General features: G+C 36.4%; 1 protein-coding gene across 1 annotated transcript; it reads right to left on the bottom strand.

Annotated features, from left to right (window-relative positions):
- Positions 1–7,168: 7,168 nt before the first annotated feature.
- Positions 7,169–8,098, bottom strand: LOC122492348 (olfactory receptor 5H2-like). Its single transcript, XM_043596051.1, has one exon. It carries the CDS (start codon positions 8,096–8,098, stop codon positions 7,169–7,171), a length of 930 nt encoding a protein of 309 aa, XP_043451986.1.
- Positions 8,099–18,421: the final 10,323 nt, after the last annotated feature.

Below are 18,421 nucleotides of genomic sequence, written 5' to 3'. Positions count from 1 at the left end.
ATGCTGTTGTCCTAATTTGGGGATTAAATATAATTTAAGGAATTGCATGTGTGTGTGTGTGTGTGTGTGTGTGTGTGCGCGCCAAGTGACATCGGGTGGACTTATGATGTTTCATTTTATGTGTCAGTTTGACTAGACTGCAGGATGTCCAGATATCTTATTAAACATTTTTTCTGGTTGTGTTTGTAAGAGTATTTTCAAAAGTTATTAGTATTGAATTGGTGGACTAAGTAAAGCAGATAGGTCTCACCATTATGGTGAGGGCCTGAATTAAACAAAAAAGACAGAGGATGGCTGAATGTGTCTCTGCCTGGCTGGTTTACATTGATCTTTCCCTGCCCTTGGTGATCCTGATTTGAGGACTCAGACTTGGCCTGGAATCTATACCATAGTTCTCCTGGGCCAGGCCTTTAAGGTACAACAAAGGCTCTCCCTGTCTCTAGCTTGCAAACGGCAGTTTCTCAGACTTAATAATTATATGAGCCAATTTTGTATTAAAAAATCTTTATATTATAAAGATTTCTTCTTATAGATCTTTATCTATATAATCATATTGATTCTGCTACACTGGAAAATCCTATACCAATAAAACAATTCATTGTGATTTATTCAATTTCTTGCTTTATATTGAAAATAGAAGAAAATGTCATGATGCTACTGTTAGCTGTTTCCCACAAATAAGTCTTTTAGGTAGGTAGGTAGGTAGGTAGGTAGGTAGGTAATTAAGTGGGCTTCACACCCAGCATGGAGGCAAACACAGGGCTTGAACTCATGACCCTGAGTTCAAGAGCTGAGATGCAGAATCAGACACTTAACTGACTGAGCCATGCATACACTCCAAATAAGTCTCATTTAGAAAGTACCTTCTCAGAAGAGGTAAACATCACTTTATTATAACATCTGGAACATCTTGTTTGTGAATTTTCATTGATAATGATGAACCTAAAGTTGATCCAGCTTGAAATTTCTTTTTTTCTTCATTTTCTTAAATTAAATTTTAGTTAACATACAGTGCAATATTGGTTTCAGGAGTAGAATTCAGTGATTCATCACTTACATACAACACCCAGGGCTCATCACAAGTGCCCTCCTTAATACCCATCACCCATCTAGCCCAACTCCAACTCTCCTCCATCAACCCTCAGTTTGTTCTCTATTGTTAAGAGTCTCTTGTGGTTTATTTCCCTCTTTTCTCTTTCCTCCCCGTTTCCCATATGTTCATCTGCTTTGTTTCTTAAATAAGCTTGAAAATTCTTTTTTTTTAATTAACTGAGGTCCTATCCATTAACCTTACTCAAATGAGGCAATGGAGTTTTGATTTGCTATCATCACTTTCAATCATGGCACCCAAAAGAAAGTTATAAAATGGTCCACAATTCTTCATCCTTTGAAACAGAAGCCCAAATGAAATCTGGACCCACCCTCCCACAGTAGGGAGGAAAGTACAAACCAGAAGGTAGAAACCTTTAGAATATTTGTATTCTGTGTTTTAAGTAGGAGATAGAGAATGTGTAGAAACTCTATTTTGACTGGTCTCTAAATATTACAAAAATTTTGCTTCACTGATTATTTTAAAACAGTGTTTTCTAAGTATGGTTTCAAACCAACAGAATTAACATTGCTGACTCAGAAACACTAATGGTGGAGCCTGTCAATATATTTTCACAAACTCTCCACATGATCTTAATGTTCACTAAAGTTTAAAGTCCACCATTTTAAAAGAACAACAACATGAAAGCCTATACCAGAAAGATTGTGACATACACCTAATACACATACTCAGTAAGATTTTGCCAAAGCTAGTCTACAACCTAGATGTTGAGAAATACTGTTCTAGTGTTGATTGGTGTTTATTTTTTTTTCTTAACCTGGTTCTTTGAATACAATCTAAGATACTTTTTTCAACAATCTTCTGAACAATAGAAAGTGTTGGAAAGTGATGAAAAAAATGTATATACTATATGTGTTTGAAGAGGTAGGAACCATAAGTTATTTTATTTTTAAATTTTTATTCAAGTATAATTAACATACAGTGTTATATTTCAGATGTACAATATAGTGATTCAACAATTCTATACATTTCTCACAGTTCATCATGGTAAGTGTACTCTTAATCTCTTTTATCTGTTTTACCCATCCTCCCCTCTGATAACCACCAGTTTGTTCTCTGTATTTGTCTGCTTTTTATATTTGTCTTTTTTTTCTTTGTTTTGTTCATTTGTTTTATTTCTTAAATTCCACATCTGAGTAAAATCATATGGCATATTTTTTTCTCCAACTTACATTTCACTTAACATAGTACTCTCTAGGTCCTTCCATGTTTTTGCAAATGGCAAGATTTCATTCTTTTTTATAGCTGAGTAATATTCCACTATTACAATTTCTTCTTCATGCATTCATTTATGGATAGGCACATAGGTCACTCCCACATCTTGGCTATTGTAAACAATGCTGCAATAAACATAGGGTTGCATATATCATTCTGAATTAGTTTTTTCATTTTCTTCAGGTAAATACTCAGTAGGAGAATTACTGTATGATATGATAATTCCGTTTATATTTTTGAGGAACCTCTGTACTGTTTTTTACAGTGGCTACACCAGTTTGCATTCCCACCAAATGCATGAGAGTTCCCTTTTGTCCTTTGTTATTTCTTTTGTCTTTTTTTATTTAATTTTTTTAATGTTTGTTTATTTTTGAGAGAACAGAGTATGAGCAGGGGAGGGACAGAGAGAGAGAGGGAGACACAGAATCTGAAGGAAGCTCTAGGCTCTTGGCTGTCAGCCCAGAGCCCGATGCAGGGCTAAACTCATGGACCGCAAGATCATGACCTGAGCCAAAGTTGGATGCTGAACCTACTGAGCTACCCAGGCACCCCTGTCCTTTGTTATTTCTTGCAGCTTGATTTTAGACACTTTGACAGGTATAAGGTGGTGTCTAATTGTCATTTTTATTTGCATTTCCCTGATAATTAGTAACATTGAGCATCTTTTCATTGTCTGTTGGCCATCTGTATGTCTTCTTTGGAGAAATGTCTATTTAGGTCCACTACCCATTTTTAATCAGATGGTTTGGGTTTCCTGGTGTTCAGTTGTATAAATTCTTTATGTATTTTGGATATTAACCACTTATTAGATATATCATTTGCAAGTATCTTCTCCCTTTCAGTAGGTTGCCTTTTTGTTTTGTTGGTGGTTTTATTCACTGTGCAGAAGCTTTTTATAGGAACTGTGAGTTCTTTTAATCTCCAGATTAAGAAAACGAATGCACCTTGATAATAAAGAGCATTTCAAGTATGTTATCTATATTTCTAAGAGATGGTTTAATCCCACATCAGCAGTGGTCATTCCAGACAACTAGGTGAATTTAGCATTGTGATATCCTTTACATCTAAATATCTATTAAATAATACATATATAATTTCATAGTTTCTTTTCAAAGGAATCAGCAGAATTAAAATATGGGCTTTACACAGATGTATATTTTACCTCTTTCCAAACATGCTACTTAGATGACAAAAATAATGTATAAAATGAATAGATCTGTAACAGAAATGATAATAAGATTACGCCAATGAACAAAGCTTTTTGGTGAATTTCTAGAAGGAATAAAGTAGTTGGTATTTTCCTGAAGTTCAAACTGGAACAAAGGAATCTATAGACCTGACATACACAACAGGTGGCTGCAGAGGAAATCTGAGCTCCTGAGAGGCCCCCAACTGTCCGTCCCATACTCATCCAGCCTAAAGTAAGACTGGACAGGTAACACATCATGCTCACAGAGTCACAGCTGGATGTAAAACTTCTCATTCAAAGAAAAAAACAGGAAAACAGAACTTTCTGATGGCTAAAGAAATACACAGTAGTAGTTCATATTATTTTAGCTTTAGTGTCATAACAACAAATGAATGAAAAAAATCTAGACAATTGACAAGAAAAAGCAGAACAAAGGGAATATTATATAGCAACAAAAGTCAATGTAGCTACAGATATACGAAATAACATGAATTCTTCAGGTTTTAAGAGTAAAAGCAGTTGGACTGTGATCCATTCATTTCCTTTACTGGGTCTTGAGGGCATCTCCTCAGAGAAACAAAAAGAGGGCAGATTACCTGTTTTAATCTTGTGACTTGTACTTCCAGAAATACATAATAATGACTTTAGTTTTAAATATTTATATGTTTTATATCTTTAAACAAGTATCTAATTAAAGGGCTTCTCCTTGATATTTTGTTATGCTTTCCCAGGTGCTAAATCTAGTGTTAAGAAGAAGAATTCACTATTGGGGACACCTGGGTGGCTCAGTTGGTTGAGCATCCGACTTCAGCTCAAGTCATGATCTCACAGTTCATGAGTTTGAGCCCCGCATGGGGCTCTGTGCTGACAGCTCGGAGCCTGGAGCCTGCTTCAAATTCTGTGTCTCCCTCTCTCTGCCCTTTCCCCACTCATGCTCTGTCTCTGTCTCTCAAAAAATGAATAAATGTTAAAAAAAATTTTTTTAGGGGCGCCTGGGTGGCGCAGTCGGTTAAGCGTCCGACTTCAGCCAGGTCACGATCTCGCGGTCCGGGAGTTCGAGCCCCGCGTCAGGCTCTGGGCTGATGGCTCAGAGCCTGGAGCCTGTTTCCGATTCTGTGTCTCCCTCTCTCTCTGCCCCTCCCCCATTCATGCTCTGTCTCTCTGTGTCCCAAAAATAAATAAACGTTGAAAAAAAAAATTAAAAAAAAATTTTTTTTAAATGAAGAATTCACTATTGGTTTATGATAGTTGAGATTATCATGAAAGAAACAGGAAGGGGAGCTGGCCTGCAGCAGCCATACCATACCTAGTAATCTCTCTGAGCTCATGACAGTCTACTGTATTCCACATATTTTAGGCTGTAAGATTTTTAAATTTTATAAGTATAAGTATTTCACAAATACTTACTTAGGACCTTGTGTGTAAGTCATGTCCTATGCACTGCACAAGACAGAAAGAGTTCTAGGACTTCTAAATTGTCGTCTAAATGTGTAGACCAAAAATAAGTACTATTGAAGACCAAGTGTGATCTAAGGATAAATAAACTAACAATGCTTCACATGAATATGCATTCCTGTCCTCTTTAAAGTAATCTGCAAATGCATCAAGGAAGCTGTAACATTTAAGATAGAACTTGAAGAAAAGATATCATTTCAATTGCAAATAAAAATTGGTAGTTGTGGTGTGGAGTGGAGGATTTTATTCTCCCTGGAGGGATGCATATGAGAAAAATGCTGAACCTGAGAGAGTGAGGTATGTCTAAAAAGCTTTCAGTAACTCTATTTGGATTTAACACAGGACCTGTTAGGGGAATTAGGAGGGAAGGGACTTCAGAATTAAGCCAAGGTTTAAAAAAATGGGGCACCAGGTGGCTCAGTCAGTTAAGCACCCAACTTTGGCTCAGGTCATGATCTCACAGGCCTGTATAGGGCTCTGCACTGACAGCTCAGGGCCTGGAGCCTGCTTCAGATTCTGTGTCTCCCTCTCTCTGTCCCTTCCCTGCTCACGCTATGTCTCTCTCTCCTTAAAAAATAAATAAATACTAAAAAAAATTAAAAATAAAAGCCTCAATGCCAGGGTGAATAAATGCAGGGTAGAAAAGATGCTGGTAGATATATAACATATAATCTGGACTTACGCATGAACAAACAAATGCATATATGCATACATGCATATATATGTACATAAATCCATATATATATATTCCATATATCCACATAAGCTAGTAGCAAAGACATTCTATTAAATGTTATTGAAAAGGGATATCATTAATCTGAATTATGCTTATAAAGAACAACCTAACACCTATGTTTTGGAATTAAAAGAGAATCAGCAAGAGGAAGGGGTTAAGTAACTATAGAGTTTCACAAATCACAGAGGTAGGTAATTATGGGGGTGAGAGCCTTAGTGGTATCAGTAGGACGGTGTACAGAATTAGTGGTGAGAGAGGAAAGGTGGGGTGGACTTGAAGATGAATTACTCATTAAATTTAGCAAATGGAGTGTAATAATAAGTAACATTAATGGACTTTGAGGCACAAAACATCTAAACTCTTGTTGATTTTCATGTCTCTCTGAGCCACTCACTGCACGCTATGACATTTTATCAACTTAACATTATTTGGACTTTGGTAATGTACATTTGAAGCCCTATTTGAAGATTATTAGTTTTGGTTATTAGTGAAGTTTTCCAGATTGCCCAACCACATACAAACATAGTTAGAAAGGACCCATAGAAGGCATCATAGACAATGAGAGGCAACTTGCCTTTGCCCCCTGTAAGCACCCTAAGCTAAGCATCTCTTATAGTTTGGCCCTGTCTTCATTGTCTTAACACCCTTGTCATTTTTACCCTGTTTCTCCTATTTCTTTTTATTTCTTTCTGTGACATGAAAGTTGAACCTCCACAAGAAGCAAAATTCACCAGGCTTCAAATAAGTGGAAAGAAAAACCTTTTGAGGGCTGCAGAATTCCTAGAATTTGCCTCTGTTCACTCAAACACAAATCTGCCTATACTATCACGCTAAATTCAATATGGGTCTCCAGGCTATCGAGCTGTATAAGGATCAAAGACATAGTAATCAAGTTCTATTCAGAGGCACTATGTATTTTAGTACTTAGTGCATTTATAAAGTCACACTGAAGAATGTACAAGCCTGTGAAATGTTTTCATTTTTGTTTTCTCCTTTAATTATTTAAGTATGATAGGAATGCCTGATTAAAATTCCTTGTGTGTTTTTGACTAGCAAAGACAAATATTTTAAGTAGATTATCAGGTTCTCCCACCTTAAGTCATTAAAACAGTAGGGCAAATGGGGTGCTGCAGTGGTTCAGTCAGTTAAGCGTCTGACTCTTGATTTTGGCTCAGGTCATGATCTCATGGTTTGTGAGATCGAGCAAGCCCCATGTGGGGCTCTGCACTGACAGTATGATCCTGCTTGAGATTCTCTCTCTTCCTCCCTCTCTGTCCCTCCTCTGCTCTTATGCATGCATGCACACTCTCTCTCAAAATAAGCAAAGATTTAAAAATAAATAAATGAAAGATTAGGACAATTATAACTGCAAACAAATTTTAATACTAATCAACACATAGCAATATCTAATCTGCACAATCTTGTCATTTTAATGAAAGGAGAATAGATATTAGTATGAGATCTAAGCTTTTCTCTTTAACATTTTTCTCAGTGAATCTATGACTTTCTTATTTCTCAAGCTATAGATAATTGGATTTAACACAGGAATTATGACAGTGTAAAATAGAGAGTCCATCATATCTTGGTCATCTGCTTTTGCAGATACAGGGCGCACATACATGAAGAGAAGAGGACCATAGTACAAAGAGACAGATAAGAGATGGGTTCCACAGGTGGAGAAGGCTTTCCTTATGCCTTGTAGAGACTTCTTTTTTAAGATTGTAAAGAGAACTGATGTGTAAGAGACAAGAACAGTCAGAATGGTGAACATCTGAATTGATCCAGAAAAAATAAATACTATCAGAACATTAATAGAAGGATCAGTACAAGAAATTTTAAATAATGGCATGATGTCACAGTAAAAGTGATGTATTATGTTAGAATTACAGAACGTTAATCTGAATAAAAAGCCTGTGTGAATTATGGCATGAAGAAGTCCACCTACAAATGATGAAACTAATAGCTGCATGGATAGTCTACTGGTCATAATTACTGGATAAAGTAAAGGCTTGCATATGGCCACATATCGATCATATGCCATTGTTGCCAGCAGAAAACATTCTGTGGTGGCACTCATTACAAAGGAAAAAAATTGTATCATGCATTCAGAGAGAGAGATCATCTTGCCCTTGGCAAAAAAGTTGACCAACATCTTGGGGGTCACCGTGGATGATATCCAAACATCCACAAATGCCAGATTCCCAAGGAAAAAGTACATGGGGATGTGAAGCTGAGGCTCATTGCATATGAGAGAAATCAGACCAAGGTTTCCCACAATGGTGATGAGATATATAACTAGGAATACCAGGAACAAAGGAATTTGCCACTCTGGTTGATATGTAAGTCCCATGAGAACAAACTCTTTTAGCTCTGTTGCATTTTTAGTTCCCATATTCTTAATAGATGGCATCTGAAATTAAATGCAATAAATGTAAAAAGAACACTCATTAAGGTTTATAAAAGAAAATTCAGTGAGGGTAACTGAAATAAAACCGTACACTAGCCTGAAGACCCTTTAATTTTATTTACTCTTACATGGAAGCTATTTGGGGGAATTGTTATGTTGGAAAAAAACACAATTATTTCAATTCAAAATATGTAAAGAATAAGCAGATTTAGGAGACAGGAAAAACATTCTGAACATGAGCAAACTTATGGAGTAACAATTGAATGAAGTAGGGAAATTCTGTGTGTAGAACATTGATGCAGCATCAAAAGTGAAGATGTTAGAAGGGCTTGGATTATACAGAGTTGAATGCCATGTGAAATATCTTCAATTTTATTCTCCAGACAATAGGCGTGGGCTGAAAACTTTTAAGATGTGGAATGACATCATCAGATATTTGTTAAATTAAATGTTTGGTAGTAGTAAATAGGCTGAAGGGAGGGTACACTAGAGTTAAGGATACTAATCAGGAAGCTGTTACTAACATCCAGTGATTCCCAAACCAAATTATACATCAGAATTGTCTAAGGGAGTTTTTGTACAAAATACAGATTGTGAGATATTAATGTAGGGATTAATTTGGTAGCTCATAATTTGGTTGTAATAATATGCATTATATAAATGCTCCCCAGTTGATTAAATAGCATGTGAAGTTCTTAGTCCATGTGTGATATGACATTGGGGGTGATGAGTGGGACAAAGAGATAGATCAAAATAAGTCAGAGTGTGTAGTTACGAGGACTCGGTAACCTATTACATGTGAGGGGAGGTGGTCAGTGAAGGAAGAAGACACTTGGTGCCTGGATAGATGGTCATCAAAAACTGAGACTGAGGACTCAGGCATACTGGCCAATTTTTGCAAGGAGCATTCTGGGACCATCCAGGTGAGATGTACTCACCAATATTGTTCTATAAGATCTTAATAGAAATGACTTGGGAGTCGTTGGGGTGACTAAAAGCATAGTTATATATGACTCACCCATTAGAGACTGTGCATAAAGTAAAAACAAGGAGGACATAGAAAGTAACTTCAGAAAGTTGTAGTAAAGAGATTATGAAATGGATGTAAATCGTTTATTAGATGGATAATATTTGACCGTCTATTCTACCACATGAGTCTTGGTGGCAGACAAAAGCTGTCATCCAGCCTAGAAGCCAGCAGTTCTAGAAACTTTCCCATCCCCTTGCACATAGAATGAGGGGACTTGATGTAGGTTTGGCCAAACACCTACTCTGGATTTGGAATATGGAGAGAAGTAAACAAAAGTTCAGGGGGGAAAAAAAAGAATTTTCATTGCTAAATCAATCAAGGGAGCAATATTAAGACCTCAGAAAATGGATCCTACACCCACATCAGTGGCATTATCGGTGTGAGCTATTGCATTCCACATTCAGCAGCAAGGCAACAGCTCTTTTTGAGTTAGATAGAAGAGGGACATAATTTTGGCTGCTGACAATCTGTCTTTATGTTCCTGTCCATTTCTCCAGTGGGTTTCTCCAACTCCTCTAGAAATTCTATGTTAAAGCCACTTTCCATTCAATTAACTCTTTCCCTCTTGCAACCAACAGCTGTGGCTTATACAATAGGAGAAAAGGAAAGACCAGAAAAGGATACTGGGCAGAGTGATCATAGAAGCATAAAGGAATTGTAAAGCTGAGTGTTGTGGAATTAAAGAGAGTGAAGTACAGTGCCAAAAGTGAAGTAAGTGCTCTGGTAGGATAAGGAGTGATCAGTGATCATTAAATATGGGAATTAAGAGGTTAGCAGTGGCTTTAGTGAGAGCAGTTTCTATTTTGTGATAGAGTTGAAGTCAGAGAGTAATGAGTAGTGAATGGGAAACAAATGGCACAACAGCGAAGAGAATGAAATAGAGACTCCAAGGAATGTGAAGAGCAGATAGCATTTGTCTGCTGCCCGCTATGAGTATCCATAGTGTATTCATAGATGGATAGGTGTAGGAAAGACCAGACAGTGAAGAGGGAGAGAGGAAGTATTAGAGAAAGGCTGAAGATGAAACGAGGAAAAAGCTCAGAGATTGGGGGTAAATATTTGTCTTAATTCTGGTTTTTATTAAAAGTTGTCAATACTGAGAATACTTTCTTTTTCTTTTATTCAAAATTCCAACTTTATTATACCATGGAAAATGTATATGAAAGAGACTGTCATTTTAATTTATGCTAGAAACTTTATATAGTTCACAAATATACTAGCACTGCTGAAAGTTCTTTGCATATTTAAAAGTTGCTTTGTCTTTGTTTTTACTGTGATTAGAACTGACTTTCTCTAGCTATTCCCATCAAGGGCTTGAGAGCCCTTTCTTCTCCACCAATATTTTTTTTTTGCAGAATAAAATTGAGGCAAAAATGGGAACCTAGTGAATGCAATATAAATAACTAATGCCAATAATTGTAATTGTTAAATGTATATTTATTTGGAATGGATTTCCTTCCATGCAATCCCAAATCAGTAAATAATTGAAAAATCTTAAATCCAATTTGTGGGCCCTTATTAAGTTAGAAAGTGGAAATAACACTGGAGGGACATTTTCTGCATTTTCATACTCAAGTTATTGTCGGAGGTGAGTGAAAGTATACATAGGGTAATATTTAATTGATTTAACTTAAAAGTTTAATTATAGAATGTGGTTAATTAAATGGAATAAGTATTTTGAACAGAATCATCCGAAAGATTTCTTACATAGGAAATATTATAACCTAAATCCTTAAACCCTCTTTTAAATTGTTTAATATTCTAGTTCATCAGAAGTATCCTACAGAGCCATTATAATTTTGCTAATCAGATAATTAAATTATTAAAAAGTACAATTCAGTTTTAGAGCTATTTTGCTTACCCAGATTTTATTCACAATTGTAAAATATATAGATTATTCATTATTTGTTTTCCATTTCCAGCTGCTGATTTGGGTATTATAGAAACCAAATCAAAATTTTTATAAACTTAACAGTATTTTTAACTTTCTATAAAAAATGAGTATTACAAAAATCATTCTCTCTTACCAATATCTGTTAAAAAATTGTGGTGATCCTTGCAGTGTTAGGCTGGAAAAAAAAACACAGTTGCACAGGAATAACAATAGCATAGGCAGTAATTCTTTGCATACTGATTCATTTTGGAGGTTTCATTTACCAAGCTCAGGAAAATGTTGTTTATATCAATTTGCTTTGAACACAAGAGTCAACCAGTTGTAGAACTGTGTGTTTTGGCCAGACGAGGAAAGAGTGAAGAACTAAAATTCCCCTAATAGTACCCAAGGGTTCCCTTTAGGAAAAAACTAAGCTATTCTTCTGGGTATTATAGATTTGAATTTGTATGAGAAGTCCAGATGTCCCATAGGGCATTACAGCCTGTTAAATCATAGACATCAAGTCATGGTATATAGTTCTAGTTTTAACAGTTGAAGATGCACTGTAAGCCAGTACTTTCCTACCACAGATGACACTTCGGACCTGTTTATGCAAATTAGTTTATAAAATGTGGTGCTCTGAGTGCTTTGATTAATATGTTCTTGTCTGAGGTAATCATACATGATTTTATTGAGGCCAAAGTTCTAGAATCCCTTCAGGAGCCAATCCCAAGGAAAGTTGTCCTTTTCATGTAATCTGCAGCTTACATCCCAGACCTACACCTACCTTCACACTTTAAGATGAAATATGATGAGAAATCTCATTAGGCAAAGGTCAGGGGTGTCGTAGACTCTAAGTCTAAAGTTCTCTTTTGCCTAGCAAAAGAGCGGACACAGGATTAAAACAAGAGATGGCTAATGTCCCGGAAAAAGACAAGAGCCCCGAATAAGGGTCCTTGCCCTGTATTTATTCAGATCAGAGGCTTGCAAACGTGATGGGCGTGTACAAAGAGACAAAGAAACTGGGAACATTAATTTGTGGATGTGAGGGGGAAAAGGGGATTTTGAAGATATACAGTGTTTGAGGTTTGGGTCAATATAAAACAAAATCCAGGCGTCAGGCAGATGGGTAGATGGTTGTTAACAAGCAGACAGGAGGCGCCATGCCTGTTTATCTTTGCCAGCCTAGAGATGAGACAGACAGGGAGAATAACCTCAGGGTTAACAAGACACCTTTTCTTTTGTTAACCATCTCCACTCAGGCTGCTTTGCCTGCAGCGCAGCGGTCCAAAGTCCAATTCACCAATTTACCTAACCTGGCCCTATTCTCCTATGAAAGCAGCTTTCTGCTATAGTACTAAACTTTGGGTGCTTTCACCCTGTAATCTTGTTATTCCTATGTATTGGGCACCTTTGCGCTGATTCTATTTCAGGCCTTTGCCTCTCTCTATTTTGGGGGGTTCAGCACCCCCCCTCTATTTTGGGGTGACTTTGCACCTCCCTATTCTTGGCACCTTTGTGCCTCCCTATTCTTGGAGTGCCAATCTGGTTACCCAAACTCAGGTGTGAGCATTTTATGACTTTGTGTTTCTTTATGCCTTGTTAACCCATTGGTGTAGGCCCAGGGGATTCCTAAGGTTATCCCCCACACAGGGAAGGTGCAAAGAAAAATCAAAGATAAGGAACCACAGTGAAAGGTGCCATAGATCAGTGCTTCTCAAGCTTTGGACTTAAGCCTGTAAATCTCCTGGAGATCTTGTTAAAATTCAGATTCTGTGCCAGTAGGTCTGGGTGAGGCCTAAGGATCTTCATTTCTAACATGGTGATTGCTGCCCGGGGACATGTGTCATCCGCAGGGCCTTCATCATTGGAAGGCCTAGATTATCAGAGACCCTAGATCATTGGAGAAGTACTAAATTGTAAAAGTAACTGGAATATTAAGAGAGAAGCAGGCAGGAGCAAGTTGGGGTTAGGGAGGCCACATATGTGGATCACAAGAGACCTTGGAGGCTAGGTCAGGGACTTTATTCTTTATCCCTGCTTAATGGAAAACTATTGAGGGCTTTAAAACTTGGTTTAGATTTGTTTCTTGTGCATTACCAGAGTCAATGTTGCCATTGAACACTCATTCAGAAAAATAAAACTTAATTTACTTATTTGTGACAATTTGATTTGATATCTTACAAAAAACCTCCAGTTGCATCATGGTAGCAGCATAGGCAGGGAAAAGGGACTTATTTTTTGAAAGATTCATTAATCCATTTTCCTGGATTTCCAACATTCTTTAGAAAGATAGTAAAAGACAGGGTGAAGAAAAAACAACAAAGATACAAGAGGGTTCACTATGAAAAGTCTGCAGAAGGGTTGAGTGAGCAGTATGATGTGCAGAGGTAGCTTTTAAATAACCAAAACTTGACTGAAATTTCCTGCCCCCTTAAATTTTGTGCCATTATCTCCTAACTCATTTTGTTGCCTTTCTATGAGTGCAAAAGGTCTGTATTGCTGCTTCTGGTATGAATTGTCTTTTCAATTTTAGTTACTTTAATAAATAGGTTGTAGTGTTTCATTGTCGTTATAATTTGCATTTTGATGATGCTTAGCACCATTTTGTGCCCTTACTTGACATCAGTATGCCATCTTCAGTGAAGAGCCTATTCAGATTTTTCCCAATTTTAATTAGATTATTTGTTTTCCATTTTTTGAGTTTTGACAGTTCTCCATATTATCTGAATATGAGGTTTTTATTTGCTAGATGATTTATACATATTTTCTGAAACTCTCTGGTTTGTCATTTTATTTTAGAAATGTTTTGAACAAAAAGTCTTTTAATGAAGTTAATTATCTTTTTTTTTTCCTCTTAGGGACTGTGCTTTTTGGTATTCTATTTTTCTCTGAATTTTTACTTAATTTCTAATTAGTTCACATACAATGCATGTTAGTTAGCATCCAGTCATTTCAGGAGTAGAATTCAGTGATTCATCACTTGCATACAATACCCAGTGCTCATCACAAGTGCCCTTGTTAGTACCCATCATCCATCTAGCCCATCCTCCACACACCCCCTTCATCAACCCTCAATTTGTTCACTGTTAAGACTCTCTTATAGTTTGTTTCCCTCTTGCTCTCTTTTTTTAAAATGTTTATTTATTTATTTTGAGAGAAAGAATGGGGGAGGGGCAGAGAGAGGGGGAGAGAGAGAATCCCAAGCAGACAATTCACTATCAGTGCAGAGCCCAATACAGGGCTTGAACTCACAAACTGTGAGTTCATGACCTGAGCTGAAATCAAGAGTTACATACTTATCCAACTGAGCCACCCAGGAACCCCCTCTTTCTTTTTTACCTCTTCCCATATGTTCATCTGTTTTGTTGTTAAAATCTACATATGAGTGAAATCATGTGGTATTTGTCTTTCTTTGACTGACTTACTTTGCTTAGCAAAATACAGTCTAGCTCCATCCACATCATTAAAAATGGCAAGATTTCATTCTTTATGATGGCTGAGTAATATTCTTTGTATATATCTACCACATCTTCTTTATTCATTTATCAGGCAAAGGGTACTTGTGCTGTTTCCGTAGTTTAGCTGTTGTTGAAAATGCTGCTATAAACATCAGGATGCAGGTATACCTTCAAATCTGTACTTTTGTATCCTTTGGGTAAATACCTAGTAGTGCCATTGCTGAATTGTAGGGTAGTTCTATTTTTACTTTTTGAGCAACCTCCATACTGTTTACATTCCCACCAACAGTGCAAGAATTCCTCTTTTTCTGCATACTCACCAACACCTGTTGGTTTTTGTGTTCCTAATTTTAGCCATTCTGACAAGTGTGAGGTGGTAATCTTATTGTGGTTTTGATTTGTATTTAAAATGTGTTCATGTATTCTGCCCATTTCTTAACTGGATTATTTGTTTTTTGGGTAGTGAGTTTGATAAGTCCTTTATAGATTTTGGATACTAACCCTTTATCAGGTATGTCATTTGCAAATATCTTTTCTCATTCTGTTGGCTGACTTTTAGTTTGGTTAATTGTTTCCTTTGCTATGCAGAAGCTTTTTTTCTTGATGAGGTCTCAGTAGTTCATTTTTGCTTTTATTTCCCTTGCCTTCAGAGACATGTCAAATAAGAAGTCGCTGAAGCCAAGGTCAAAGACGTAGTTGCCTGTTTTCTCCTCTAGGATTTTGATGGGTTCCTGTCTCACATTTAGGTCTTTCATCCATTCTGAATTTATTTTGTGTATGGTGTACGAAAGTGGTCCAGGTTCATTCTTATGCATGTTGCTGTCCAGTTTTCCCAACACAATTTGTTGAAGAGACTGTCTTTTTTTCTATTGGATATTCATTCCTGTTTTGTCAAAGATTAGTTGATCATACAGTTGTTGGTCTACTTCTGAGTTTTCTGTTCTGTTCCATTGATCTCTGTGTCTGTTTTTGTGCCAGTACCATACTATCTTGATGACTACAGGTTTGTAATGTAGCTTGAAGTCTGGAATAGTGATGCCTCCAGCTTTACGTTCTTTTTCAGGATTTCTGTGGATATTTGGGGTCTTTTGTGGTTCCATGCAAATTTTAGGGTTCTTTGTTCTAGCTCTGTGAAAAATGCTGCTGATATTTTGATAGGTATTGTGGTAAATGTGTAGATTGATTTGGGAAGTATAGACATTTTAATAATGTTCTTCCAATCCATAAACATAGAATGTTTTTACATTTCTTTATGTCCTCTTCAATTTCTTTCATAAGTGTTCTATAAATGTGTTATCTCTTTGGTAGGTTTATTCCTAAGTATTTTATGGTTTTTGGTGTAACTGTAAATGGGGTTGATTCCTTGATTTCTTTTTCCACTGCTTCATTACTGGTATATAGATATGCAATGGATTTCTATATACTGGTGATATAACTGGCAACTTTCCTGAATTCATGTATTGGTTCTAGAAATGTTTTGGTGGAGTTATTTGGGTTTTCAGCATAGCATATCATGTCATCTGCAAATAATCAAAATTTGACATCTTCCATACCAATATGGATGCCTTTTATTTCACTTTGTTGTCTTATTGCTGAGGCTCAGACTTCCAGTAGTATGTTAAATAGTAATGGTGAGAGTTGACCCTGTCTTGTTCCTAACCATAGAGGAAAAGCTCTCAGTTTTTCCATATTGAGGTTTTTAGCTGTAGGTCTTTTGTATGTAGCCTTTATGATGGTGAGGTTTGTTCCATCTCTCCCTACTCTGCTGACAGTTTTTACCAAGAATGGATGCTATATTTTCTTAAATGCTTTTTCTGCATCTACTAAGAGGATCGTATGGTTTTTATCATTCTTTTTATTTTTTTTTAAGTTTATTTATTTATTTTTGAGAGAAAGCAAGTGCAAGCCAGGGACCAGCAGAGAGAGAGGGAGAGAGAAAATCCCAAGCAGGCTCCACGCTGTCAGCAGAGAGCCCAATGTGGGGCCTGATCTCACAACCCCTGAGATCATGACCTGAGCCAAAATTAAGGGTGGGACACATAACCGACTGAGCCACCAAGGCGCCCCATATCCTTTCTTTTATTAATATGGTGTATCACGTTAATTTGTTTGCAAATATTGAATCAGGCCTGCAGCACAAGAATAAATCCCACTTGATCATGGTGAATAATTCTTTTAATGTACTGTTGAATTCAGTTTGCTAGTATCTTGTTGAGAATCTTTGCATCTGTGTTCACCAGGGTTATTGGCCTATAATTCTCCTTTTAGTGTGGTCTTTGTCCGGTTTTGGAATCAAGGTAATGTTGGTCTCATAGAATGAGTTTGGAAGTTTTACTTCCATTTTTATTTTGGGGGACCAGTTTGATAATAGGTATTAACTATTCTTTAAATGTTTGGTGGAATTCCCCTGGAAGCCATCTGGCCCTGGACTTTTGTTTGTTGGGAGATTTTTTTATTATGATTCCAATTTCTTTACTGGTTATGGGCCTATTCACATTTTCTGTTTCTTCTTGTCTCAGTTTTGGTAGTTTGTATGTTTGTAGAAAGTCTGCCATTTCTTCCAGATTGCTCAGTTTGTTGGCATATAATTTTGCCTCATATTCTCTTATCATTGTTTGTATTTCTGTGGTGTTGTTTATGATCTATCCTCTTTCATTCATGATTTTATTGATTTGGGTCCTTTCTCTTTTTGATAAGTCTGGCTAGGGGGTTATCAATTTTATTAATTCTTTCAAAGAATCAGGTCTTAGTTTCATTGATCTGTTCTACTGTATTTTTGTTTCTAGATCATTGATTTCTGCTCTAATCTTTATTATTTCCCCTCTTCTGCTGGCTTTAAGCTTTATTTTGCTGTTCCTTTTCTAGCTCCTTTAGGTGTAAGCTAGGGTGTATATTTGCTACTTTTCCTTCTTCTTGAAGTAGTCCTGTATTGTAATGTACTTTCTTCTTAAGACTGCCTTTGCTGCATCCCAAAGATTTGGATTATGATGTTTTTATTTTCATTTGCTTCCATGTACTTTTTTTAATTTCTTCTTTAATTTCCTGGTTAACCCATTCATTCTTTAGAAAGATGTTCTTTAATCTCCAAGTACTCATAATCTCTCTAAATTTTTTCCTGTGGTTGACTTCAAGTTTCATAGTGTTGTGGTATCAAAATATGCATGGTATGATCTCAATTTTTTGTACTTGGGATGATTTGTGACACAGTAAGTGATATATTCAGGAGGATATTCCATATGCAGTCAAAAAGAATGTGTATTCTGCTGCTTTAGGAGGAAGTGTTCTGAATATATCTGTTAAGTACATCTGGTTCAGTGTGTCAAAGCTATTGTTTCCTTGGTTTTCTGCTTAGATAATCTGTCCATTGATGTAAGTGGGGTATTAAAGTCCCCTCCTATTATTGTGTTTTTATCAATAAGTTTCTTTATGTTTATCATTAATTGATTTATATATTTGGGTTCTTTTGAGTTGGGGACATAAAATATTTACAATTTTTAGATCTTCTTGATGAATAGATTCCTTAATTATGATGCAATGCCCTTCTTCATCTATTGATAAAGTCTTTGGTTTAAAAATCTACTTAGTCTGATGTAATTATGGCTTCCTCTGGCTTTCTTTTGACATCCTTTAGCATGATAGGTGGTTCTCCATCCCCTCACTTTCAATTTGCAGGTGTCTTTAGGTCTAAAATGAGTCTCTTTTAGACAAGCATGGATATGGGTCTTGTTATTTTTATCTATTCTGATACCTGTGTCTTTTGATTGGAGCATATAGTCCATTTACATTCAGAGTGATTACTGATAGATATGAATTTCGTGCCATTGTGTTACCTGTAAAATTGGTGTTTCTGGTGATGTTCTCTTTTCCTTTCCAGTCTTTGTTGCTTTTGGTCTTTTTTCCCCACTCAAAGAGTCCCCTGTAATATTTCTTTCTTGGGTGGTTTA

The sequence above is a fragment of the Prionailurus bengalensis genome, chromosome C2 (assembly GCF_016509475.1).
Source record: "Prionailurus bengalensis isolate Pbe53 chromosome C2, Fcat_Pben_1.1_paternal_pri, whole genome shotgun sequence".
Classification (NCBI taxonomy): Eukaryota; Metazoa; Chordata; class Mammalia; order Carnivora; family Felidae; genus Prionailurus; species Prionailurus bengalensis.
The sequence above is the reverse complement of the archived record's forward strand: the minus strand, read 5'-3'. Positions and strand labels throughout refer to the sequence as shown.